The sequence below is a fragment of the Cololabis saira genome, chromosome 6 (genome assembly GCF_033807715.1).
Source record: "Cololabis saira isolate AMF1-May2022 chromosome 6, fColSai1.1, whole genome shotgun sequence".
Taxonomy (NCBI): Eukaryota; Metazoa; Chordata; class Actinopteri; order Beloniformes; family Belonidae; genus Cololabis; species Cololabis saira.
In genome coordinates, this window is record NC_084592.1 from 38227533 (window position 1) to 38253075 (window position 25543).

The 25543-nt window shown below is 45.5% G+C and overlaps 1 protein-coding gene across 1 annotated transcript in view; it reads left to right on the plus strand.

Moving 5' to 3' along the window:
* Window positions 1–25543, plus strand: part of mylka (myosin, light chain kinase a) — a 94547-nt gene that overhangs the window by 55499 nt on the left and 13505 nt on the right. The window contains exons 20-27 of the mRNA XM_061722951.1: window positions 1075–2047; window positions 6845–6961; window positions 9875–9934; window positions 19920–19967; window positions 20135–20262; window positions 22496–22652; window positions 24830–25020; window positions 25096–25210. Of these exons, the coding sequence (XP_061578935.1) occupies window positions 1075–2047; window positions 6845–6961; window positions 9875–9934; window positions 19920–19967; window positions 20135–20262; window positions 22496–22652; window positions 24830–25020; window positions 25096–25210 (1789 nt within the window). The remainder of the gene's footprint in view (window positions 1–1074; window positions 2048–6844; window positions 6962–9874; window positions 9935–19919; window positions 19968–20134; window positions 20263–22495; window positions 22653–24829; window positions 25021–25095; window positions 25211–25543) is intronic.

Sequence of the window (25543 nt, forward strand, 5' to 3'; positions counted from 1 at the left end):
TGGTCCGGAGGTGCAGCGTCACTCTCGGCGGCCCCCACCGCCCCATCGAGAGATGAAAATCCCCACACGGCGCCGCCAGTAGCACCACATCTGCAAACGCCACCGAACCTGTAGCCCGCTCCCTCGTGGCTGCGGCGGGAGTCCTGTTCACCACAGTCCGTCGGTGGCGTCGCGGTACGACGTGTCTCATTCAAGCGCTTGCTTCCCAGAGCCCCCACTACCCCCCGGTACATGGGGGCTCTGGGAAGCAGAACCCTGAGAACAGGCTGGTGAGTAACGGGTTAATGACGGCAGGGTTCATTAGAAGTAGTTTTATTTATTACTGTAATTATATGTTTTTATTGGTGAGTGAAAACCAGGGTTAGTGTGTAAAACGGTTGATTTACACGGGCCGTCGTGACTCCGCGGTGCTCATGTTGACATTGGGAGACAGTTTTAGTGCAAATCCTTGAAATCTGCTGCAACTTTGTTGCACGGGATGTTGATGTTGACAGAGTTGAGGAGAAGGAAGCGTGTGCACGTGTGTGGCTCTGACCTGCAGGACTGTCCCAGCATCAACACTTCAGTTGTGCCACTGCTGTCACATTCACATACTTCTGCCTGCATCTCCGCTCATTCATGCTTTCACTTCCATCCCCCACCGTCCATCATTCCATCCATCCATCCATCCATCGGTTTCATATCCCGATATTCCCCAAAGCTCTTCTAATCCGTCCGTATCAGCCGAACCAATCGGGGTCGGTTATTTCCTCCCTGTCGGAGTGTTTACTCTGAACTCTTGAGCTGGAAGAAGCAGCAGAAACCGTCTGCTGCTCCGAAACCAACAAACAAACTACATGCATGTGAAAAGAGAACTCCCTCTTATGTGAAGTAACTGGGAACGGAGGAGGAGGAGGTGTGTGTACATGGTCTGGTCTGTGCATGCGTGCGTGTGTGTGTGTGTGTGTGTGTGTGTGTGTGTGTGTGTGTGTGTGTGTGTGTGTGTGTGTTTATAGTCTGATCATGGCCATAAAAGGGAAGTGGAGTCATTTATGATGTAACATGAACAATTAGAGTTGACCCCCCTCCCCAAAGCTCTCTGGGGGCGGAGCCTTCAACCCAGCTCTGTTTATTCTCTCTCTTTCTTTTTTACTCCTTCTACTTTTTGTTGCTCCATCCAGAGCTGCAGCAGCAGGAGGACGAGGAGGAGAAGGAGGAGCCGGTGGAGCGCCGGTGCTGAAAGGAGGTACCAGAGGACGAGGAGGTGGAGGAGGGGGTGGAGGCGTGCAGCAGAGAAGCAGCAGTGTCAGTCAGCAGTGGCAGCAGGCCAACCAGGAGCAGAAGGAGAACCTGCAGGAGGAGAGGAAGAGGAAGGAGGACGAGACAGAAGAATCCTCCGCCACCGCTTCCACTCCCATAGGCCTCCTCAAGCGGCGCGTGGAGACGAGGGAGCGCGGGGAAGAGGAGCTTCGCCAGAGGGAGGCGCAGCAGTTGGACTTCCGCTCGCTGCTGGGACGCCGGGCGTTTCACGCCAACAAGGAGCAGCAGGAGGGAGACGAGCCGAGGGAGGCCGGCCCCGTCGCCGTCACCGTCACCGCCACCGCCCAGCACCGCCTCTGCCACCAAATGGATTTTAAGCCCAACCTCCGGGGAGTCAAGCCCAAGATGGAGGAGAAGGTGAACTCCCCGGCGCAGGTCGACTTCCGCAGCGTCCTGGGGAAGAAGAGCGCCGCCGGCAGCAACAAGCCGGCCGAGACGCCCGCCAAGACCGCCAATGACTTCCGCTCCGTCCTCGCCAACAAGAAGAAGACAACGGCGACCCCGGAGAAGAACGGTGAGAAGGTGAACAACTGTGTGGATGGAGGGATTAATGAAAAGAAGACGGGAGGAGGAGGAGGAGGCATGGCGCCGGAGTTCGTGGAGAAGCTGAAGGATCTGACGGTGCTGGACGGGCAGCGGTTCCGGCTGGAGTGCCGCCTCGCCGCTGCCGCCACTGATGTCACCGTCACCTGGACGCTGGACGGGAAGGTCATCAAACCATCCAAGTTCATCATCCTCGCCAATGAAGGTCAGCGGCCGCACGCACGCACACACACACACACACAAAAACACACTAATACAACTGAGCAGGTGTCTCAAACACGGTCCCATGACGAAGATGAAGATTCAGAAAGTCCAGGACGGAGACGGTCGTGGAGTTCTGTTCTGAAGAGTCGGGAGGAGGAGAAGCAACTGTTGATGGAGCTCATAGGATTGGGACTCTAATAATAGAGCAGATGTGAAACAGAAGAGCTCAGAGAAGCGGGAGGTGATGTGTGACGGAGCTCCAGACTAAAGCTGGTATTTCAGACGGGAACAGATCACTTTACACAGGCGCACACGTGAAGCATTAACTGTGCCGGCCGGGTCCACATCCATCATCCCTGTCAGTTAGAGACGCGTCACTAAACAGTCCCGCTGCCTTTCCACCTTCCTGCTTCATTAAAAACAAAACTATATACCCATAAAGCAAATGATGGACAGAAAAAAATGCATCTGACACAAGCAACACATAGCTCTGGCCTGATGATGAGGAATTTACAGACATGAAAAAAGTGCATTTTGCTTCATTGTTTGCTTATGACTTTACTTATAAGTGATCAGAGTGGTCCCGATTCAGCCCGGGATCAATAATCAGGTACCGGCAGCGATGTAAGACGGAACCTGGCTGCAGCGGTCAGGAATCAGGTGTTATACCTGCCTGAGGTTTCTGTGAAGAATCCACGGTTTTCAGACTTGTTCTGGACCTGTTTTAGTCCCAGAGACTGGTTCTGTGACCAGTTTTAGTCCTGGTCCTGGAGCTGATTGAAGCGGTGTTTCCGCTGGTTTTGTGGTCCAGACCGAGTCTATGATGCTGAAGTCTCGACTGGTTCAGACTAGGGCTGTTCGATTTTGCCCAAAAATAAAATCTCGATTTTATTCTCTCAAAATCCGATTTTCGATTACGATTACGATTATTTTGTGAATTGACAAAAGGCAAAGAAATGATTTCAAATATGCTGTTTTTTTATTGAACATTTGCCCCATTGGCCTTTAAGTGCAAACTTTGCTCTTATTAAACCAAAAATGAATGAATAAAGTGCAAAACTCTGTAAAATAAGTTGAAAAAAAGTTTTAAAAAATATAATAAAATATAAAGTTTTATCTCTGAAAAAAAAATCAGCCCTTGCAAACATACAGTAAGTTATATTTCCAATTAAATAAAACAAGACATTTTCTAATTAAACTAAACTGGGTCTTTGCATGCTAAATAATAATGCAACCCATGAAGGAGGTAGAGGTGTGTAATGTCAGTCATTACATTTGATATTCACATTTGCAAGTTTTTTGCAAGGAACACGAGCCGGTCTACCGCATCTGGCTTGAGCGATGCCCGGTGGCATGTTACAACGCCCCCTCCTACACTAAAGAGCCTCTCCCATGGGGCACTTGTCGCAGGTATTGAGAGGTATTTCCATCAATCATTAATATGGTATCAATCATGAATATGTGTGCAGACAAGGTAAAAAAAACTAAAATAAAATAAAAAATCGATTTTACGATTTTCACGTTTTAACATCGTTCTAATTACATAATCGCGATTACGATTTAAAATCGATTAATCGAACAGCCCTAGTTCAGACCTGATCCTGTCTCCTGTTCTGGAGTCCCGTAGACCTGTGTTTGGAGCTGGAGCTGCTTTTAGACCAGGTCTTGTTTTGAACCCACATGACTAACTGATCTTTGGGTCTGGACTTCTTTTGCACCTGCTTTTCTTTTGCTGTGGGGTTGAATTTGTCGGGTTTATGACTGTTGTTGGGTTTGGACCAGGTTCTGTGATGTTGAGGTCCGGATCCCTGTTTCAGATCCGGTCTTACTTGGCTTAGAACTGGGTTTGTCCGGTTTTGGGCTGTTTTCAGACCGGGTTCCAGCCTCACCTGACCTCCACTGTTGGACCTCATCGCAGCACCGAGGATGAAAACCTTCAGTTTCATTTCTCAGGGTTGGATGAAGCACAGCAGGCGATGCTGATGTCTGGACCAAGGAGCGAGCAGAACCACATGTCCAGGGACAGAAACATTGCCCTCGTGTCCTGTTACAACGAACTTGAGGCCGTCGGCCCTGCTGTCGGTTCTGCCGTCGCTCTGAGGAGCAGATCCCACTCATATTTGCGTGCAGAGCTCAGTTTCTCTCTGATTACCGTTAAAAGGATGAGTCACCATTAAATTAGTTTAATAACAAATTTTCCTTCTGAGATCAATCAGAGGATGAACTTAATTCAGCGCAACGCCTGGTTCTGATGAAGTCCCCAACCCGAACCTCCACGTCAACACTGACACGCTGAACATTGAAGAAATGTCCTCACAAACAAACAAGCACACTGCCCTGCAGCCTGCTGTCAGATTTTAGGCAGAAATGCATTTCCCAGTCGGGTGAGAAAAAAGTAGGGTTCTTGAAACTAGCAAAATAGTTCAAAATAGTCTCCTAATTTTCCTGAATTTTCTTTCTTAGAGATGAATTTTTGCAGAAGCAGAAAAAGCGGCATCAGCAGCCTTGAATATTTGTGCTCATACAAAACAAATGAACACAGCACCCAGACCTTCACTCTTAATCTCAGAAACGTCTTTGGCAGCTGATCCAGCGTCAGAGACGCCAGCCGACTGAACCTGCTGTAAAATGTGAGAGGTATGAATTGTTTCAGATGAGGGCTGCAGAATATATCGAAAATGTATCGATATCACAATATCAATATCACAACAAACAGTAAATATCGCAATATATGGTTGTCTGTTATCGTCCAAGTGATGTATAATAATATATTTGACCAATCAGATTACTGGTTTATACGTCACGTAGTTTTCAGCTATGGACTATCAGCTGTTTCCTCCTGCTCCCCGCTAGTACTTGAAACTAGGGATGCAAATTATCGATTATTTAATTAATTGATAGTTGATAACCTTATCGATCGATCATCGATTAGTTGATAAGTGGCGTTTTTCCCCCATCTGAGATACAAACATAACTTTTTTTGCTTTTATAAAATACAAAGGACATTTTAATGTATTCCTTAATCAAATATTTATTTGATACAAAAGTAACAAAAAGACATTTTTGTACCACAAGGAATATAATATAAAGTGCACTTCAAGGCTATTAGTAGTAGCAGCCATAATAGTGTCATTTGTGTCAAGCTAATTTTAAGTTCTAGTTACGTTTTAAGTTAGAGTTTCTGCAGTGTTCAAAATAAAATTATGAGACCTGCTGTATTGGAGCACATTTTCTTTTAGTTAAAACTGTAGCGGGGACAGATGTTTAGAGAAACCTATGTGTGTACCGGGTGAAGGCTGATTTATGGTTCCGCGTTACAACGACGCAGAGCCTACACCGTAGGCTACGGCGGCGGCTCTGCGTCGATTTAAGGCAGAACCATAATTCAGGCTTTAGGGGGACATATCGGAGAACAACCAGAAGAATATAGAGTGGATTAAAAATAAAAGTTAAGCACTGAGCTACATGTGTCTCCCGTCTGGGCCATTGCAGACTCATTGCCTGAGCATGATATTACTAAAACCAAACATATCCGCCTCTTTCTTCTAACTTTATGTGCGCGGCGCAGCGGGTTGTGTCGCATTAAATGTGGTCCGGGCGTAATACCAGCTGGTGAAATTAAACGAAATAAATAAATAAATAAATAGATTAATTGTAATCGTTAATTTTAATCGGGTAATTTCATAACGGCAATTAATCGAAAATCGATTCATTATTAACATCCCTACTTGAAACATCAACCCTTGACCCTTGTCTTCTTCCTGGAGTTCTGACCAGCATCCCTGTCACATGATTCCTCCACCTCCGTGCCAAATCCTCACCAGAACTAGTTCTGCTGGTCTTCATAAGATCCAGGCAGACTCCTTGACTCACTTGAAGTTTGTGACCTCATCCTCAGTCTTAAGAGTTGCTCTTCTTTTATGACTCTAGTGGCCTTCATTAACATCCAGCAAAGGGCCACAGGCCAGCACTGGAACCTGGATGAGGACTGTAGCTTCGGTATCGATGTCTGTGAGTCTTCAGTCGGCCAGTGATGTTTGCCATTTTAGCAGGTTTTTCATCTCCACTGAGGATTCCCGGAGTCCTGTTTAAAGCAGCAGTTGGATTCATGGCATCCTACCTTAGCATGGTACTCGGTTTGGTCAGATGGTCAACTCTTGGGAGGCTCTTGTCATTTCAGACACCTACCTCTTAGTTGTCTTCATGTGCTGGTGCTCAGAGGGGGTTTTTGTTGGATGTTTCTTCATGTAAACATACCAGAGGCCACTTTGTGGTCTGGTTTTGTCGATAAATATGTGCATTCATCTGGATGTAGCTAACGCGGCCGCCAGGCTCCCAGGACCCTCACAGACCTTCCAAAGCGGGGTCTGCAGAGTTCTTGGATCTGGTTCAGCTGTTATCCTGCGGAGCTGCAACGCTGAGACCGTTCTGGGTTTAGTTCTGGCATTTCTGCTCCATTAACATTTATATTGCAGTTATGTGTTACAGGACGGTTCCAGTAAATCTGGATCAACTTGAGCACAGTTTGAGTCTGAGCACTTATGTTTTGAAAGATTTTATCTAAAATTAATATTTTTACATTTTAATAGCAGATTGAGTGTAGAGGAGTGGAAGCATGACCGTTTATTTGTTTAAAGTGAATCATGCACAGTTAGATGCCAAAACTTTCTCCCTCGCTCGGCCGTGACTTCAGCTTCCCGTTCAGAACTCAGCGCTGACCCGGTACCCCGAGACGTTCCCAGCGCGGGGTCATTGCGTTTGCACAGATGTCATTAATGTGTGTTGTTGTGTTTTGCAGGCGGCCTGTGCTCCCTGACTATAGGCAAAGCTCTGCTGGAGGATGAAGGCGAGTATAAATGCAGAGCCGAGAACTCTGCAGGCAGAGCCGAGTGTTCCTGCTTGGTCCTCGTCGACGGTGAGAACAAAACAACTTCTCACACATTACATGAAAAATGATGTTTTTGTTTAAACAGAAATAAACAACAAAAGCCTCAATAAAAACTGTGAAGACAACGCCTCAGTATACTGCAGTATGTAGAATGTACTGCACACTGGTTGAGCTGCTGTAGTATGTAGTATACTATAGGAATGGGTGATATTTTACCGTTCACGATAAACCGTCAAAAAAATTCCTCACGATAAGAATTTGTCATCTCGCGATAAAAACGATAAATTCCCCTTGATGACGTTTTTGTGTAAAGCTGATTTTTGGAAGGAAGGAAGGAAGGAAAACAAGGAAAGAAGGAAGGAAGGGAGAAAAGAGGACGGGAAGAAGGAAGGAGGAAAGAAGGAAGGAAGGGGAAAAGAAAGAAAGAAAGAAAGAAAGAAAGAAAGAAAGAAAGAAAGAAAGAAAGAAAGAAAGAAAGAAAGAAAGAAAGAAAGAAAGAAAGAAAGAAAGAAAGAAAGAAAGAAAGAAAGAAAGAAAGAAAGAAAGAAAGAAAGAAAGAAAGAAAGATAGAAAGATAAATTCCCGTTGATGACGTTTTTGTGCAACAAACCTGGCGGATCTGAGAGCGAGATAGATTTATAGTAAAAAGGTGGAGTTGAATTGGTATTTTTTTTTATCGTCATTTTCATCGTTATCGGGATAAAAGCCAGAAATTATCGTGATACATTTTTTTAGTCCATACCGCCCATCCCTAGTATACTATTGTAAAAGTGAAAGCATGTCATGTGACCAGCGTCTGTTGTCATAATGGGATGCAGCATGCAGCTTACACTGGTTTTCTACTGTTAATTTTCCTGAGCAGTTTGTGTACTGAATACTGCATACTGGCCGAATCAGTACACACTTGCGTTACACTGTTTCTGACCCAAAACACACTAGAACCAGTCAGAACCAGACACTGGACCATTCTGGAGTGTCCTTCTCTGATACCTCATCTACATCCTGTTGAACATCTGTGAAAACATCTGGAACCCGCAGTTCACGAGGACCAGAACACCTGTCTACAGGTGCACGAGTCTCTCTGAGAGTTGCACTAACCACCAGGTTACAGAGGTTGTGCAACTCAGGTTCCTTTAGTTTGTTTTTGAACGACAACTCAGAATTACACCTCAGTGCTCAGAAAATGATTTTGTCAGTGTTTTAATTAAATTTTTTTAATTTTGAAATGAAGCTCCAACTATCATCCTGATTGATCAAATGCTAAACAAACACTAAATGCAGTATTTTATGTTCTGGAAACGTCCGTCTTCATATTGGGTCCCTGCACAGTCCTCCTCCCTTGGAGTCCTGGTTTCCCAGGATTCCTCGGGAGCTTGCTGCTTCCTGTAATTAGAATGAAGCATCACAAACAAACTTTTATCAAATAAATCTCAAACGCTTCCTGGAAGCATACGAGTATGTCCGCGTCTGACTGGAAATCAGCCGAGTCTGTCCGCAAATCAGCCGGTTCTGACCGATAATCAGCCAAGTCTGACCGATAATCAGCCAAGTCTGATCGGAAATCAGCCGAGTCTGTCGGGAAATCAGCCGGTGTGATGTTTGGGCTCCTGGAGGCCCGGGCCCCATAAAGATGTGTGTTTTAGAACATAATGAAAGAGATCCAAGTTCATGTATCGACATTAAGACGGATTAAACTTTTTCCTCATAATGAAAATAAAATCCAGATTTTCTTTGATGCAGTTTGATGCACGACCCAGAGCTGAAATGGATTTTTAGGGGTTTTTGACATTTAATGTTTCATCACTTCTTGCGCCGTCAGAAAGCCCGAAGTTCCAGGTTCTCGCTCGGAGCTCTGGGTTCTTGTCGAGAACATCACAAGACTTTTAATGCGCCACATCATGATGCTGCCTCCCCCGTGCTCCGCAGTGGAGATGGTGGCTGCGCAGTGCTGCGTTTGTACGTGTGCTGCTTTTCTCTGATGTCCCAGAAGTTCATTTTGTTCTCGTCTGTTCAGACTAGAAGAGTCTGGAGGATTTGAGCTCTGGCCTGGGTCTGTGATGCCACAGACTTCAACCCTGAGCATCAGCTGTTGAGACTCGGGCTGTCACAGTGAGGCCCAGTGAGGCCCGTTGAGGCCTGCGGGCTCTGAGATGGAGCTCACGGTCTGACCTTGGAGTAAATCTACTGGGACGTCTACCCCTGAGAAGTTTGGCAGCTGTCTTCCTCGCTGTGAAACGTTTAACTCCAGATTGTCTGCAAACGGTTCATGCACTGCTTCAGGATGCTAAAGGATGCTGATGATCAGCTCATCGGGGACTGATCAGGAGCAGCATCTGGCTGCAGCTGACCCTCTTTAATCATGCGGATGCATTGAGGGGATACTTAGGATTGCCCACATTCATTCATTTATTCATTTATTTGTTTCATTTTTGTTAAATAAAGGCTCTAACTGAGTTAATTATGTAAGGGTTTTACAGAACTACAAAATGCACTGCTTTTAAAGATATTTTCTTTAAATTTCACTTTACGTGTTTGAACTGCTTTGTTTCAGTTCTTTACTCAAAAATCCTGCATCCATCAATGCATCCATCCACGTCTCACCTCTGCAGTGTTTGATGGTGCTGCAGGCGTGCATCTTGTTGTTGTTGTTGTTGTTGTTGCAGCATCAGAGTTTTCAGGTCCAGTTACGTCTCACAAAACTTACCTGCAGGTATTTTTAGCTCTCTGTGGTTTGCTGATGAAATGTTGTCTCTGCTTGAGCTGTTTGTTCTGTTTATTCACATTTAATTGTTTTCTGCGTGTGCGTGTGTGTGTGTGTGTGTGTGTGTGTGTGTGTGTGTGCGTGTGTGCGTGTGTGTGTGTGTGTGTGTGTGTGTGTGTGTGTGTGTGTGTGTGTGTGTGTGTGTGTGTGTGCGCGTGTGTATCGTCCTCCTCCTGCAGACCCGGAAGAAAACTCTTCAGTGGACAAGAAGTCCAAGAAGGCGACTCCGACCTCAGAGAGTGAGTTTCCAAAATATGCAGCAGCGGCTTCTTTCTTTTTGTCCCAATAAGGAGCTGAAGGCTGGGATCACTGGTTCCCACACACACACACACACACACACACACACACACGCATGTGCGCAGGGCTGCTGGTTTCTATTTTAAATCGTCTCTGTGTATCATTGGAAACATCGGTTCGTACATCACTGTCAGATTATTATTCCTACCTCCATTACAGTTAACCTCAGCCTTCTTCTGCACATGAAGACCAGGTTTCCCATCAGCCCCCCCACCCCGAAAGCCCATAAACATGTCCCCCGTTTCCTTCAGCCTTTCATGGCTCTCTCCTCTTGTCCGCTGTGATCCTCACTGACATCAGAATGAGGTGAATCTGGGGTCTGTCTGTGCCCTGAACTCTGTCTGCAGGCGTTGCTTCCAGATCACCTGTGTGATACAGGGAGCTGTTCTCTGATCGATCGCTTTAAAGACCTGCAGTGATCTGTGACTCACCTGCAGCATTGCCCCCGATCTAAACCTGGAACATCTCTTGCATGTACAGACTGCTCCTCTAGCTCCAGGTCGTATCTGACCCGGTTTGATGTCAGACTCGCCTCAATTACTGCTCTGCTCTTCTAGCAGGTCCAGTTTGATCCCAACAGAAGCTCCTGAACACGTTGGAGAGTCTGATGGTTCCATCAAGAAAGTGGCTATGACTCTTCACTTCCCATTGGCCTCTTCAAGCCCACAGGTCAACTTAAGTGATTAACTCTGCCCACGGAGAGGCTTCTCGGTCTGTAGCAGCAACTTAGTCACACCTCTGTGTCCGGAACCATCGTCTCTTCAAGCCGATCTCGGTCCAGACGCTCTTTTGTTTTTGTTTCTGTGGCGGCGGAACGAGAGCAGGCCACGTCAGAGGATGATGGCCGCCTCTTCACCTGCACCACCTGCAACACCTGAACGTAGCCAACCTACACTTAATGCTGACTTGGGATGGGAGGGATAGCTGGGATGAGCTCCGGTCAACCCCTGTGACCCCGAAGAGGGATGAGTGGGTCTACATGATGGATGGATGGATGGTAGGAATGGGCGATATTTTACCGTTCACGATAAACCGCCCAAAAAATTCCTCAAGATAAGAATTTGTCATCTCGCGGAAGGAAGGAAGGAAGGAAGGAAGGAAGGAAGGAAGGAAGGAAGGAAGGAAGGAAGGAAGGAAGGAAGGAAGGAAGGAAGGAAGGAAGGAAGGAAGGAAGGAAGGAAGGAAGGAAGGAAGGAAGGAAGGAAGGAAGGAAGGAAGGAAGGAAGGAAGGAAGGAAGGAAGGAAGGAAGGAAGGAAGGAAGGAAGGAAGGAAGGAAGGAAGGAAGGAAGGAAGGAAGGAAGGAAGGAAGGAAGGAAGGAAGGAAGGAAGGGAAAAAAGGAAGGAAGGAAGGAAAGGGGAGAAGGAAGGGAGAAAAGAGGAAGGAAGGAAGGAAGGAAGGAAGGAAGGAAAGGGGAGAAGGAAGGAAGGAAAGGGGAGAAGGAAGGAAGGAAGGAAGGAAAGGGGAGAAGGAAGGAAGGAAGGAAGGAAGGAAGGAAGGAAGGAAGGAAGGAAGGAAGGAAGGAAGGAAGGAAGGAAGGAAGGAAGGAAGGAAGGAAGGAAGGAAGGAAGGAAGGAAGGAAGGAAGGAAGGAAGGAAGGAAGGAAGGAAGGAAGGAAGGAAGGAAGGAAGGAAGGAAGGAAGGAAGGAAGGAAGGAAGGAAGGAAGGAAGGAAGGAAGGAAGGAAGGAAGGAAGGAAGGAAGGAAGGAAGGAAGGAAGGAAGGAAGGAAGGAAGGAAGGAAGGAAGGAAGGAAGGAAGGAAGGAAGGAAGGAAGGAAGGAAGGAAGGAAGGAAGGAAGGAAGGAAGGAAGGAAGGAAGGAAGGAAGGAAGGAAGGAAGGAAGGAAGGAAGGAAGGAAGGAAGGAAGGAAGGAAGGAAGGAAGGAAGGAAGGAAGGAAGGAAGGAAGGAAGGAAGGAAGGAAGGAAGGAAGGAAGGAAGGAAGGAAGGAAGGAAGGAAATGAGCCAGAAAGAAAGAAAGATAAATTCCCGTTGATACGTTTTTGTGTAACAAACATGGCGGATCTGAGAGCGAGATAGATTTATAGTTACAAAGATGGAGTTGAATTGGTATTTTTTTTATCATCATTTTTATCGTTATCGGGATAAATGCCAGAAATAATCGTGATACATTTTTTAGTCCATACCGCCCATCTCTAATGGATGGATAGATGGATGGATACTTGGGAGCCAGCTTCTTCTTCTCCTCTTGCATTCCTGCTTCCATATTTGAACTGGTGGAGCTGCAGGAGTTGTGGACAGCTGTCGCTGCGTATGAGACTCCATGTTATCATATGTTATCATATGTCCAGCTCTCCTACACTGATGTCATGAAATGTTTCTGCGGTGCAGCAGCGAATGTACCCCGCCCTTTCACCAGAAGATGGTGGTGGTGTTTGGTGTAAGTGACCGCGGCGTCTGGTCAGGACACACCCAGCGGTCTTTGTTTGAGGCTCGGCGTGTTTTGGAGAACACGGTTTGCCGTGTCCGGGTCGTGTTTCGGGTGCCGGCGGCCGGAGCACCTCAGCCCCGTGTTTGTGGTCGCGTGTGTGTCCCTGCACTCCTGCACCTGTTCTGCTCGGACGCAGGCCTTTAAATAGACTCCTGGCTGCACCGGCGCTTTGGCGTCGTTGTTTTCTTGGATAAAAGCTGTGGCCGAACGACCAGCGGGGACCAGATCTCTCTACCTAACGCCTAATCCGGTTAATCCCGCACTTGACTCTGAGGAGCAAGACGAGGTGATTCACTGTGCAGGAATCAGACTTTTACCTCTTGTTTTTCTCCAACAAAACATTTTCCGAGTCCTCTGCTGAGTTTTACTGACTAATCCGAGCTGACAGCCAGGAGGAGGGATGGGGGGGCGCTGGGGGATGGATGGGGATGGGGGAGCTCTTCGCGGCTCCTCGCCCTCACTTCCATTTAAGGCCTGGTTTCTGACTCTGCTGCTCCCTGCGACTGTGTTTTACTTCGCAGCACGCAGCAGCTCTCCTTTTAAGACGCTCGTCCTCTTCTTCTCGGTCCCGGTTCATAAAAACACTCCGACGGGAGGCTGTTTGTTACCAGCGCTGGAAATAAACAGTTCCTCATCTTCCCGCCGCGGGAAGAAAGAGCTGAAGGATTGCAGCGTGGACGCGTCTCTCATCGTCTGTGCACATACCTCGGTGTAGCTTGGGTTTGAGCCGGGTCGGGGAGGCGGATACAAATATTGATCTGTTCGTGAGTGCTGGTTTAACACTGACTCGCTGCTCGTGTAAACATCGCGGCCTGCGGCTTCAGCGTGCACGTAAATCACTCGGTCGATGGAAAGAAACGCTCCGCCGCGCTTTCAGGTCCAAGATAAACTCCTGCTTTCACAGGCTGGAGCCGTGTCTGACTGCTCGTGCATCACTGCGAGCTAGTTGACAGTTGTTGCTAATCTCCCACGTATTTGTTCCGTCATAACTCCCGCTGCACGTAAACAAGTCCGGCGGTCCGACTTCAACCTGGAGACGCCTCACACGAGCCGACGGGCTCTCATTCATGTCCGTGAGCTGAGTGGTGCTGTGGCGCGGCTCCCAAATGAACGGGGTGTAAACATGGACACCAGACTGGGTCTCCGTAGTGTTCCCATCCGTCTGGAGCGGTCCGGCGCTGGAGGTGGGTCAACCAGAGAACCTGCCTCCTCCAGCGATGGACGAGGAGGTGGCTGCTGGACATTTCTTCGGGTTGTTTCATCACACGTGGCCGAATTAAAGAAGAGGCAACAAGAAGACGACCTGCTTTCATCACAATCACGCTGTCGCGGTCGGGTGGCGTTCAGCTAGGGTTGCCACCCGTCCAGTAAAATACGGAATTGTTTAAAAAAAAAATGTTGCGTCCCGTATTGAACTAATACGGGACGCGATTTGTCCCGTATTTTCATTAACCCCCCATACACACGTCTGTCACACACACATCAACACTAAATTTATCAATAATCAATTCAATTGATCAATTCCATCATCAAAATTATGACAAATAAAGGTTCAACATATCATGCTTTGCATGTAATAAGACTAGGTAATATATTAGTTTCACCTTTTAAGTTGAATTATTGAAATAAATTAACTTTTACACCAAATTATAGTTGAATTATAGAAATAGATTAACTTTTACACCAAATTCTAGTTGAATTATTGAAATAGATTAACTTTTACACCAAATTCTAGTTGAATTATTGAAATAGATTAACTTTTACACCAAATTCTAGTTGAATTATTGAAATAGATTAACTTTTACACCATATTCTAGTTGAATTATTGAAATAAGTTAACTTTTACACCATATTCTTCACCTGTAGTAATATTCTACACCTTGGCTGATGTGGACATACAGAGCATAGGAGGCTATTTCAGCTGCTATATAGTTGGCTGTCTGTACAGTCATGCAAGTTCAATGCTGTTTTTTCATTTAAAATAAACACATTTTTATGCAGTTTATAAGTTTTGGGGCTTTTTTTTGGCTCGTGCGCTGCTGAAATTGGGGCGTCCTTTATTTCTATTTCTGAAAGGTGGCAACCCTACGTTCAGCACCCCTGGACGTGGTTTCTGGTTTCCTGGTCACGTCTGATGTAACGGAGGAAACACATTTCCAAGAGAAACTAGACCCTGCTGGTAAAACGAGATACCAAAGACTCCTCATGACACTGAGTCAAAGTCAAGTCTTCAGTCTTTTGAGTCAGGTCTCGAATCACTGCTGTTTGTGACTTTTAACGCGGCTTCAGGCCCGGTGAAACGCTGGATCTCCGCTGCGCGGTGACGAGTTCAGAAAAAGATCCCCTCTTCTGTTTCAGGTCTGACGGCAACTTCTCGCTCAAATGCTCAATGGTTGTTCAACGGTTGCCATGGTTACCATCCAGATGGGACTCTCCAGATAAGGACCTTCCTCCGTGAGGTTTCGCTATCAACTATATCGTAGTTGGTGCCGTTTCCTCTGATTCTGACTGTTGACCTGAAAAACAATCAAACATTTGCTGCCAGCGGTTCAAGAGCAGCATGACGTGAACTTCACTTGTGTCAGGGTTAGGTGCTTTTGTTTCCTGGAGACATAAAGGCTTCACGTACATTTAGGGTTGCAAAATTCCGGGAATTTTCAAAATTGGAAACTTTCCATGGGAATTAACGGGAATAAATAAGAAATTTACAGAATTGAAGGTTGGCCCTTAATAGGGAACTTAAATATAGTTGGGGGAAATATATTGTAGCATAGTCTTGGCTAAAACAACCAGATTTAATGCAAGTACACTCCTCAATCACATGCACACAGCACATTGCTTACTGCAGGGCTATTGAGGCCACGCCCCCTACAGGCACTGTGCATTCCTCCATCACATGCACAGGTGATTTCTTGAAGCCTGGAGGCCACACATTTGAGCTCAAAGCACAAGACTATTGAAGCCACACATTTGAGCCCACGGACTATATAAAGTCAAGTAAGTTTTGATAATATTATTGGGTAAATATATTTGATCTATAATGGTATTAATGTTTAACTTGCAAATATTAAATAAAAATGTATTAACACAGTAGCTAGCTAGCTGGTAAGTTAGGTGCTAAATGAAAGCTATTTTTCATTTCATTGACCATTTAAGAGGCTAGCTTATTATGGTGGTAGCTACCTCAAATTTGATGCTGTTTTTTCTGACTTCAGCAAGACGGTTTTCTGTAACCATTGGACCATGGATATCTGCTTATGACAAAATAAATATTTACATTTATGTTTGGATATGATACAGTTTGTTTAAATTACCCCCAATTTCCAGTTAATTCCCATAAATTCCCAATAATTCCCATTAATTCCCATAATTCCCATGGAAAGTTTCCAATTTGGAATATTTCCAAAATTCCCCAGCTTAACTTCCCAAGGAAAGTTTCCGGAAAGTTTCCGGAAATTTACCGGAAATTTTCCACCCCTTTGCAACCCTACGTACATTTATGTGAAGCGATCTTTAGTCTCGGATGATGAACGCTAACTGTAGGCGGCGCCGGTCCAAAGAGGAGACACATCAGCGCCTGGTGTCGAAGACGTTTGTCAGGGACGGTTGAAACCATTTCTCTAATGCAAGACTCGGTTTCCAAGTTCTGAGTGAGCGTTATCCCTTCACTGACATCTGGACGTCGTACGTGGATGTCTGCTGTGTGCTGCTGACGTCCCCGACTCCCCCAGTCTGGCCTTCGGCAGGAGGGTCCCCCCTTATGATCCAGGTCCTGCTCAAGGTTTCTTCCTCCTAAAGGGGAGTTTTTTCTTGCCACTGTTTGGCTTAAGGCTTTTCTCCCACTAGGGGAGTTTTTACCTGCCATTGTTTATGTAATAATTGCTCGGGGGTTTATGTTTATGTTTATGTTCATGTTCTGGATCTCTGGAAAGCGTCTAGAGACAACATCTGTTGTATTAGACGCTATATAAATAAAATTGAATTGAATTGAATCTCCAGATGGTGACGCTGTTTTACAGACGGCTCCTGTTTGGTCTGCAGCAAGAGTTTATTCTCACTTTAAAGCCACTTTGTACAGAAGCATCACATATCAGTAGTTAAAGATTACATCTGTGTTTAGTTCAGCACATCCACGCTGGACGAGCAAAGTCTGTGTCTTACTATAATTTACAAACATTAATCCCAAAAGTGATGTCAAAACCTTGCGTTTTATTAAACATTTAACTTTTTACTAACATTAACTTTTAATATTGAGTGAGCCACTTCTGCGGTCAGACTGTTGAAGGACCTTCCGTGGAGACTGGATCACTAACCGGGTCCCAGATGATCCCGCTCTACCGTGAACGATCGCAGCTCCAGGCGGACCTGGATCCAGGCGGGTCCTCGGTTGTACCTGGATGATGCTGAAACCAGGGTGTGAGGACCGTGACCTGTTGAACGTTTATCTAGAAGAGGGGTCGGCAACCCGCGGCTCTAGAGCCGCATGCGGCTCTTTAGCGCCACCCTAGTGGCTCCTGGAGCTTTTTCAAAAATGTTTCACCTTTTTTTCCTTTTTTTCCCCTTTTTCTTCTTTTTTTCTTCCTTTTTTTTTTCTTTTTTTCTCTTTCTTTTCTCTTTTTTCCCCTTTTTCTTCTTTTTTTCTTCCTTTTTTCTCTTTCTTTGTCTTTATTTTCTCTTTTTTCTCTTTTTTTCTTTCTTTTCTTGTTTTTTATTCTTTCTTTCCTTTTTTTCCTCTTTTTTTCTTCCTTTTTTCCTTTCCTTTTTAATCTCGACATTTCGGCTTTTTTCTCGACATTTCGACTTTTTTCTCAACATTTTAACTTTTTTCTCGAGATTGTACTTCAACATTAATCTCCACATTTTTACTTTTTTTTCGACATTTCTCCTTTCACCATTTGTCTTCATTCTAAGGTTTATACAAGACCTTTCATTTTTTGCGGCTCCAGACATATTCGTTTTTTGTGGTTTTGGTCCAATATGGCTCTTTCAACATTTTGGGTTGCCGACCCCTGAACTAGAAGAGAAACGGGGTCCAGAGGGTCCTTCACGGAGAGAAGGTGGAGCTTCAGCTCAGCTCTGTCGAGCTTATGAAGATGGATCCCGGCAGGAGACGTCTGGCGGCAGGAGCGATAAATCCTCCCGTTTCCAAAGCACTTTAATCTTTCTTTTTATTGCTGCAGCCATTCTTCAGGTTTCATCCATCAATGTCGTAAAAGAGAAGAAGGTCTCGGGGGTGGGGGAAAGGACAACACTGTGCACACCAGGGAGCCCCCATGTGGGGCTTCATCTGCTGTCGTCGGTCTCTACCTGCAGACCAAAGACCACCCAATCCGGAGTCTTCTCTTTGGGCTGGAGGGGAGACGGAGCCGATGAATGACTCTGGGCTCCAGCTACACCTTCTCCTGCGCCTGTGCAACTCTGGACTGAAATGATCTGCTTTGATCTCAGGAAACCCAGGTGTCGTCGTCATTGCAGACCTGAGGATCCCTCACACCTGCGGACGGATCTGAACCAGGCTAACCAGGCTAACCTCCGTGCACAACTCCACCAGATTCCTGAGTCGCTTCTTTATCTGCAGCCTTCTGATTAAATAACAGACTGCACAAACTATTTCCTGCTTCAGGAGGAACTATTTATAGATTGTCCATATATGGTAATCAGAGACGCTCCTCGTCTGTCTCGCATTCTTCTTCTGCCCTCGCTGCAGCTTGTCTCTGCGCTGCAAAACATTCAGGGTCTCGATGAAATCCAACATCTACAGATTACAGAACGCCTCCAAAAGACACGAAATAAGAGGATGCTGAGCAACTTGGTGTTGCAGTTATGATGAAAGCACAGCTTAAAGTGGTCATGCAAGAAAAACCTACAGTGACACAGATGTTGGTTCCTGACCTGTTAGAACGAGTCACCTGTCGCCTCCTATGTGATGTCATTGGGAAGGAAGAGACGATCGCATCTAGGTGTGTTGGTGTACCGACGCTGTCTTCAAGGAGGGTTTGGAAGATGTCTTCAGGTCCTTGTCAAAGTCCTGAAGAAGCTATAGAAGAACAGTTAAGGTCGGCATCATCACCCCACCTTCATGTCATCGGAGGAATGGAGGTTTTTTTTTTTTTGAAATTCTCTTTTTATTTAGAACAGCAGTATTCCAACTTACACATTTATGCATTCAATCTTTAAACTTAAATTATTCTGTCCCTACTGTCCTCCAGGCATTTTTTATGAACAGTAATTGAAAACACTAACAGAAAAATAAAAAATAAAAATAAAAATAAAGAAAATAAAAATAAAAACCAGGGAGCGCACCCATGTTTACAGTCATTACATCACATAAAAAAAAAGTTCACATGAAATCGGATGTGATTGGTTTCACATACTCAGTCCATTTGGACCAGATCTTATAAAAGTTTTCTTTCTCAACCTTGAGGGAGGAGGAGATCTTCTCCATAACATAGATCTCGTAGATGATCCCAATCCAGTCGTCGATAGTGGGGGGTTCTATTTTCAACCATTTCCTTGTAAGACATTTCTTACTGGCTGCCAACAGTATAGTCAGCAGTTTTTTGTCTTTTCCATTCCACGTTTCGAACCTTATGTCTCCCAAAAATAACGTTTTACAATTCAAAGGCATGGTTACATTAAAAATATTCTCCACATGCATCTGTATCTCCTTCCAAAAAGGTCTTATAACTTGGCAGTCCCAAAAAATAAGGAAGTGGTTAGCTCCTTGAGACCCACATAGTCTCCAACAGGCATCCCCGCTGCCCTGATATCGTTTTTGAATGGGTGTGATAAAAAATCTTGTAATACTTTTCCAACAGAACTCCCTCCAAGTATTTGACCCAGTTGAGATCCATTGTAGTTGGCATATTCTTTCCCAGCTTTCCTGTGTGATTATTACCCCTATTTCCTTTTCCCATTTGCTTTTTATATAATCTGTATCATCTTGTTTGGAAAGTTGTATGGTCTTATATAATTTGGAGATAATTTTATTACTTGATTCAGACTTAATTAATGATAAAAAGACCAGGAATGGAGGTTTTATGTGTTTATTTTTATTTTTTTAAGAAAAAAGTTGTCCAGATCTTTGGAAGTGCTTATACATAAGTTGGTAAATCAGGTTTAAGAAGGTATTGTTGGGTTTATTTGATGCAGTGGTCCATGTAGTTGCTAAGTTTCAGAGCTCCATATGCAGGTTTCATGCAGGTATACAGGTCTGTGAGTGTCAAAGGGAGATTTCAGAGTTGTTTCACCAAGTGTCTGCCGTCCTTGCGTAAAAGTATCTAAAAAAAGATCTGCCTTTCTTTAACAATAGTTAGAGGGATCCTGGTTTAGTTCATTGAGGAGGTTTTGGACAACGTTGAGTCTTTGTCCTCTTGTGAATCAGTGTGAACTGAATCTTGAGTATAAGGTGGTCCTGTCGTGGGACCGTCACAGGTTCCTGTCCGCTGTCTCAGTATCTGCTGTTTCTGCTCCACCAGGTGAAGCCAGAATAAAGAAGCCGACTGCGAAGACTCCACCCAAACAAGGTGAAGCAACCTGAAGTTTGTGTTGACATTCAAATGTACAAACGTCTGTTGTGTTGTCTCTATAAGGAGAGAAGATTGTCATGGAAGATGAAGAACATAAGACCAGCATTCAAGACGTGCTGGTTTTACTGTGCAGTATTGATCATTGATGATTTGTGCGTGCGCAGCTCTGCCCCCTCAGATCCTGCAGTTCCCCGAGGACATGAAGATCCTGGCGGGGCAGAAGGTGGAGATCCTCTGCAAGTTCTCTGGAGCTCCACCCATCAACTGCACCTGGCTGAAGTTCAGGAAACCAGTGAGGCACCACACACACACACACACACACACACACACACACACACACACACACACACACACACACACACACACAGGGGTACATCCAGCCTGCTGAACCCCTGGGAGGTCCTGGCAGACTTGGTTTTGAGGTTGTTTCAGTAGCAGCATCTGAAATGAGACTCGATCATAACATTCGTGAGCATCAAAGGTCAGAATGAGTTCGGCTGAGCTAAAGCAGCGTTCATGGGGTAACGGAGGTATGGTGGGTGGGGCCAGGTCCGTTTGTTCCGACCACTTTAAAATGAAAAGTGACGCAAAAACCTTTCGTCGTCATCAGCTCTTTTTTTTTCATCAATCCTTTCTCGAAGCTTGAAGAGCTCATTTCATCATAAAATGATGGCCATTTGTCACAAAGACTCCTGGAATGCGGCTCCAAATTTAATTGGGTCGTCTTTTCCCTAATAGTTTGGATGGGAGATGATATTTTAACATTAAAAATGTTCATAAATAAACAAACGGCTTCATCTTCAACAACAAACACACATCAGTGCATTTTTATATGCTGTAAAACTAGCCATTCTAGAAATACTTCTGGAATCTAGTAAAATTGTCTTGTATTATACAAAATATAAGAACATTTTCTTGACTAGAACTCTTAAAGGTATAGTCTGTAATCGTATTCAAAAACATTTATTGTTATACTGGGTGAAATGGTCCTTCCATCCTGAGAGTAGCCAGTGAATAATGTTTTCAGAAAAAGGAAAAAAAAATCTGACCTCTCTGACAGCTTTAATCCTGTAAAAAATCTGACCAATCTGTGTTTTTGCGCACCGAATGGCACGGATTGGTCAGAGGACCAGAGGATTGGCAGGGGGGAAAGAACCAATCAGATGCCTTCATTTTAAGTCCCGCCCACGCCCCCCTCTGTCCCATGCGCGCACTCGTCACGTCGAAGATCTTGCCGGAAAACTTCACACACTCGAGTCACGTTTGCTGAAGAATGGCGCAGAAAATGAGAAAACGCAGCCAAAAATACCACCTCCCCAGTATGTGGGTCCGTGGGGATGGAGGCGTCTCCATCCTGGCGAGGGCGGAGAGCGCCGGTGCGGGTGGCGGTGCTGCGGTGCTGTGCAGGCTCTGGAGCCACGGCTACGCCGTAGGGTACGGTGTAGCCTACAGCGTAGGGTACGCGGCGACGCGCACCATTCTGCGTTGGTGTAAAGCAGAACCATAAATCAGCCTTCAGTGTGTGCTCTGTGTGCTGTTCTGAACTTCTCTGTTGTGTTCATTTTGCTGGGACGTCGGGTCCCTCCGCCGAGACACAACTTTTGCGGTATGCGTTCATTGTTGTGTCTAAAAATGATGTGCATTGCCCACCCAATCAGAAACTGTACAGATATTCTGTGATATTTTTTTAGTTTTAGTAAAAAAATTAAATTATAAAAAAATAAAGGATCCCCATAACTTTGATTGGGTGGGCACAGCCCACCCCTGCCCCCCCCTAAAATCGGCCTCGCTTACAGGTGAATGAGACATGGGGTAGTTTTGTTGAAAATGTGCTGTCCAAAATGTCCTGGAAAACTCGACTCCTGCAAATGCGCGTTCCCCAAAGTTTGTGGGGGCGTGGCTTTGGACAGAGCGTTGACGGGAGGGGGAGGAGAGGGCGGGGCTTAGAGGAGGTGCCACTTTCAAATCTTGCTAGCTCTCCAACATTACAGACTATACCTTTAAAACTAGCAAAGTTGTCCAACCACTAGATAAAAGTAGGGTTAATTTTTTTTAAATAAGTTAAGTTTAAGTTTTTGCAGTGTAGATGCTTGGCTCCTACAGGTTTAATGGTGAGCAGACTGATGATCTGTTGAGCCCTCATGTTTGAGTCTTGAGCGTTTAGTGTACTACTTAGGGGTCCAAAGATTAAAAATCGAGAATGAAAATAATTTTAAAAAATGCTGAAGGAAAAAAATGTAATTGTTGACTATTGTCAGCAACAAAAAAATCTCTGCTGAGAGTTGCACATGTACAATAGAGTACTATAGTGTAGAAATGAACTGTCCATCTTTCTTGACAATAATTTCACATGAGAGCCAATAAGAGCCATTTAATAATTATGAGATTCATAATCCGATTAGTCCACTAATTGTTTGAGCAGTTGTATCAGCGTTAGTTGCAGCCCTAACGCCAGTATTAGTGATTTAATGGTGTTGAATGCATGAACGTGCTCATAATGAGGTGCTCCACCCCCGCCGGTGCAGATCCAGGAGGGCTCCGGCGACATCTCTATGGAGAACAGCGACAGCAGCAGTAAACTGACCATCAGCAGCGGGCAGCAGGAACACTGCGGCTGCTACACCATCGAGCTGAAGAACAGCTACGGCCTCCGACAGGCCGCCCTCAACCTCACCATCGTAGGTGAGGAACATCTGCAGCAGCTGCACTGGCCCCGGAGCCCCACCACTTACTCACATGATCTTTCATCTGCTTAAAATAACAACTGAAGTAAAGTAAATGTTCTTAGATAGAAAGAATATTGAGGGTTTTAGTTTGAGGCAGACAGACCTTCAGATGAACAACTTCTAAGTTCCTCATTGTTCTGCTTATTTATCAAAAAGAAGAATAAATGTTTGGGCAACATGAGTACGAGATGTTTCCTTCAGCAGCAGATGTTTCCTTCAGTGGTAGACGTTTCCTTCAGTGGTAGATGTTTCCTTCAGAAGCAGATGTTTCCTTCAGCGGCAGATGTTTCCTTCGGAGGCAGATGTTTCCTGAAGAAGTGGATGTTTCCTGAAGAAGCAGATGTTTCCCTCAGAGGCAGACGTTTCCTTCAGTGGTAGACATTTCCTTCAGTGGTAGATGTTTCCTTCAGCGGTAGATGTTTCCTTCAGCGGCAGATGTTTCCTTCAGTGGCAGATGTTTCCTTCAGCGGTAGATGTTTCCTTCAGCTGCAGATGTTTCCTTCAGCGGCAGATGTTTCCTTCAGCGGTAGATGTTTCCTTCAGCTGCAGATGTTTCCTTCAGCGGTAGATGTTTCCTTCAGCGGCAGATGTTTCCTTCAGCGGTAGATGTTTCCTTCAGCGGTAGATGTTTCCTTCAGTGGTAGATGTTTCCTTCAGCGGCAGATGTTTCCTTCAGTGGTAGATGTTTCCTTCAGCGGTAGATGTTTCCTTCAGCGGCAGATGTTTCCTTCAGTGGCAGATGTTTCCTTCAGCGGTAGATGTTTCCTTCAGTGGCAGATGTTTCCTTCAGCGGTAGATGTTTCCTTCAGCGGTAGATGTTTCCTTCAGCGGTAGATATTTCCTTCAGCGGTAGATGTTTCCTTCAGCTGCAGATGTTTCCTTCAGCGGTAGATGTTTCCTTCAGCGGCAGATGTTTCCTTCAGCGGTAGATATTTCCTTCAGCGGTAGATGTTTCCTTCAGCGGCAGATGTTTCCTTCAGCGGTAGATATTTCCTTCAGCGGTAGATGTTTCCTTCAGTGGTAGATGTTTCCTTCAGTGGTAGATGTTTCCTTCAGTGGTAGATGTTTCCTTCGGAGGCAGATGTTTCCTTCAGCGGCAGATGTTTCCTTCAGAAGCAGATGTTTCCTTCAGAGGCAGATGTTTCCTGCAGAGGCAGATGTTTCCTGCAGAAGTAGATGTTTCCTTCAGAAGCAGATGTTTCCTTCAGAGGCAGATGTTTCCTGCAGAGGCAGATGTTTCCTACAGAAGTAGATGTTTCCTTCAGAAGCAGATGTTTCCTTCAGAGGCAGATGTTTCCTTCAGAGGCAGATGTTTCCTACAGAAGTAGATGTTTCCTTCAGAAGCAGATGTTTCCTTCAGAGGCAGATGTTTCCTTCGGAGGCAGATGTTTCCTACAGAAGTAGATGTTTCCTACAGAAGTAGATGTTTCCTTCAGAGGCAAATGTTTCCTGCAGAGGCAGATGTTTCCTTCAGCGGTAGATGTTTCCTTTAGCGGTAGATGTTTCCTTTAGCGGTAGATGTTTCCTTCAGCGGCAGATGTTTCCTTCAGCGGCAGATGTTTCCTTCAGAGGCAGATGTTTCCTTCAGAGGCGGATGTTTCCTTTAGTGGTAGATGTTTCCTTCTCTGAGCAGAGCATGGCCTGACCTGGGGGCACATCTGCTGTGAAGTCCACTCCTCTGAAGATTGGCAGCTAATCTTTGAAGCATTGAACTCCACATGGATTGACTTGCAGGATTAGTTGCTTCTCTAAGACGACTGCTGATGTCTTTTCCTCTTGGAATATTGTTAACATGTGAACACTTGCGTGTGTTTAAACAACTGCTTTCATAGCAGTCTGCTCAGCTGCTGATGGTCGTCATCGAAGACTGCTGATCAGCAGGTCCATTATGTTCTCAGTAAACGGATACTTAACGTGTGCTACGTATTGCCCATGTTTCGTTTTTGTGTTTGTTTTTGTTCATTTTTTATTTTTAAATGATGAAACAATGAAAACGGTTTCGTTGTTCATCTGAGGTAGCTCTTCTAAGACGTATCTACAGTTTCTGTCCAGAAGGAAGAGCTGCGTCAAACGTCCACCTGCTTTGTTCAGCTTGTTGCGGTCAGTGTTCGCATCTTTGACTCTCCTCTCCAGATAAACCCGACCCCCCAGCCAAGGTTCCTGCGGCCTCAGACATCCGGCGGTCCACTCTGACGCTGTCCTGGTACGGGCCAACCTACGACGGCGGCAGCGCCGTGCAGTCCTACAACCTGGAGATATGGGACTCTGTGGACCAGCAGTGGAAACACCTGGTGTCCTGCAACAGCACCTCTTACAACGTACAGGTGTGCTCCCCGCCGTCAGTTCAGGCCCGAAGCTGCACCTGCGGATGTCTGTAAAAGTCTGCTTCTTGTGTCTAGAACCTTCTGCAAGAACGTCAGTACAAGTTTCGCGTGCGGGCGGAGAACATCTACGGTGTCGGAGAGCCGAGCGTGGAGTCGGAACCTGTGACCATGTGTCTGGTGGACAAGGAGGGTGAGCACACTAGAACTGTAACGCTGATCAAACAGGAGCATGTGACGCGGGAAGGTCGATCAACTTCAGGTTTTTTGCATTAAATGAGCGGAGCGTTTATTAAATGGGCGTTCTTTCGGAGACGCTTTGGTCCCTAGTAGTCGGGAAAGGAGACGTTCGAATTTTAATTTTAAATTCAACAGTCTGGACAGAAGGTGCCGGGTCGAGATAGGGTAAAGATGGGTATCGTTGGGGTTTTATTGATGCTGATAACTTAAAGGAGCTTGAGGCTCCTTTTAAGAAATGAGACTCTCTAGCACCACCCTTCACCACGACAGCCGTTGGGGGTACTGC